The 763-nt window shown below is 64.2% G+C and overlaps 1 protein-coding gene across 1 annotated transcript in view; it reads right to left on the bottom strand.

Moving 5' to 3' along the window:
* Positions 1-340, bottom strand: part of Naf1 (nuclear assembly factor 1 ribonucleoprotein) — a gene marked incomplete in the record, with an annotated part of 35,960 nt that extends 35,620 nt beyond the window's left edge. The window contains 1 exon segment of the mRNA XM_013513571.1: positions 1-340. Coding sequence (XP_013369025.1) covers positions 1-162 — 162 coding nt within the window.
* Between the last annotated feature and the right edge of the window lie 423 nt (positions 341-763).

Below are 763 nucleotides of genomic sequence, written 5' to 3'. Positions count from 1 at the left end.
CTCGGCGCTCAGGGCCGGCTGGGGCCCGACGGCCTGCTCCCTCTCCGGGCACCCCTCGCTCGCCCGCGGCCCCGGCCCCGGCGGACTCTCGCCAACCCCAAAGCCGGCGCCACAGAACTTGAGGGTTTCCAGCTGCGCAGCGGCGGCCTCCACCACCTCCATCGAGCCGCGCCGGAGTCCGACACTGCCTCACGGTTCTGGGCCCCCGAGAAGCTCACTGCTCTCGCCGGAGAAGGGAAAGCCGCCTACGCGGCGGGCGCCACAGCTTCTGAGCCAAACCTCCCGCGTTTACAGGTGAGCACACGCGGAGGGCTCGAGACACGCCCCCGGCGCTGCTCGGCGGCACTTCCGGGAGAGCGTGTGACGTAACGCGGCGCGACGGCGCGACGGCGCCCCCAGTGGGCGGGGCGGAGCGCGGGACCTGTCGAAAGCCGGCTTCCGGAGGCCGTAAATCCGCCCTCTTGGTTACTGCCTGGGAACCAGACTCATCCTGAAGTCAGAGAGCCGCGGTCTTCTATAGATGAGTCTGAGCCAGTGTTACTGGACCCGCCCGAGGACAGGGGAGATGCCCGAAGCGTTCTAGGTTCTGTGTGTTAGAATCTTAAGCCAAAAAGTCTTCAAAAAGTTACTTCTAGTACTTTCCTTGAAGTTAGGTGAACTTAAATTCACGGACCGATGGATAGAAAGTGCATTTACGAAGCTAGGCGTGGTGGCGCACGCCTGTAATCCCAGCTCTCGGGAGGCTGAGGCAGGACGATCCTTG

Source organism: Chinchilla lanigera, unplaced genomic scaffold (genome assembly GCF_000276665.1).
Source record: "Chinchilla lanigera isolate Chin_1 unplaced genomic scaffold, ChiLan1.0 scaffold00002, whole genome shotgun sequence".
NCBI classification, from domain to species: Eukaryota; Metazoa; Chordata; class Mammalia; order Rodentia; family Chinchillidae; genus Chinchilla; species Chinchilla lanigera.
Note: the sequence above shows the minus strand (reverse complement) of the source record. Positions and strands in the feature narration are given on the sequence as shown.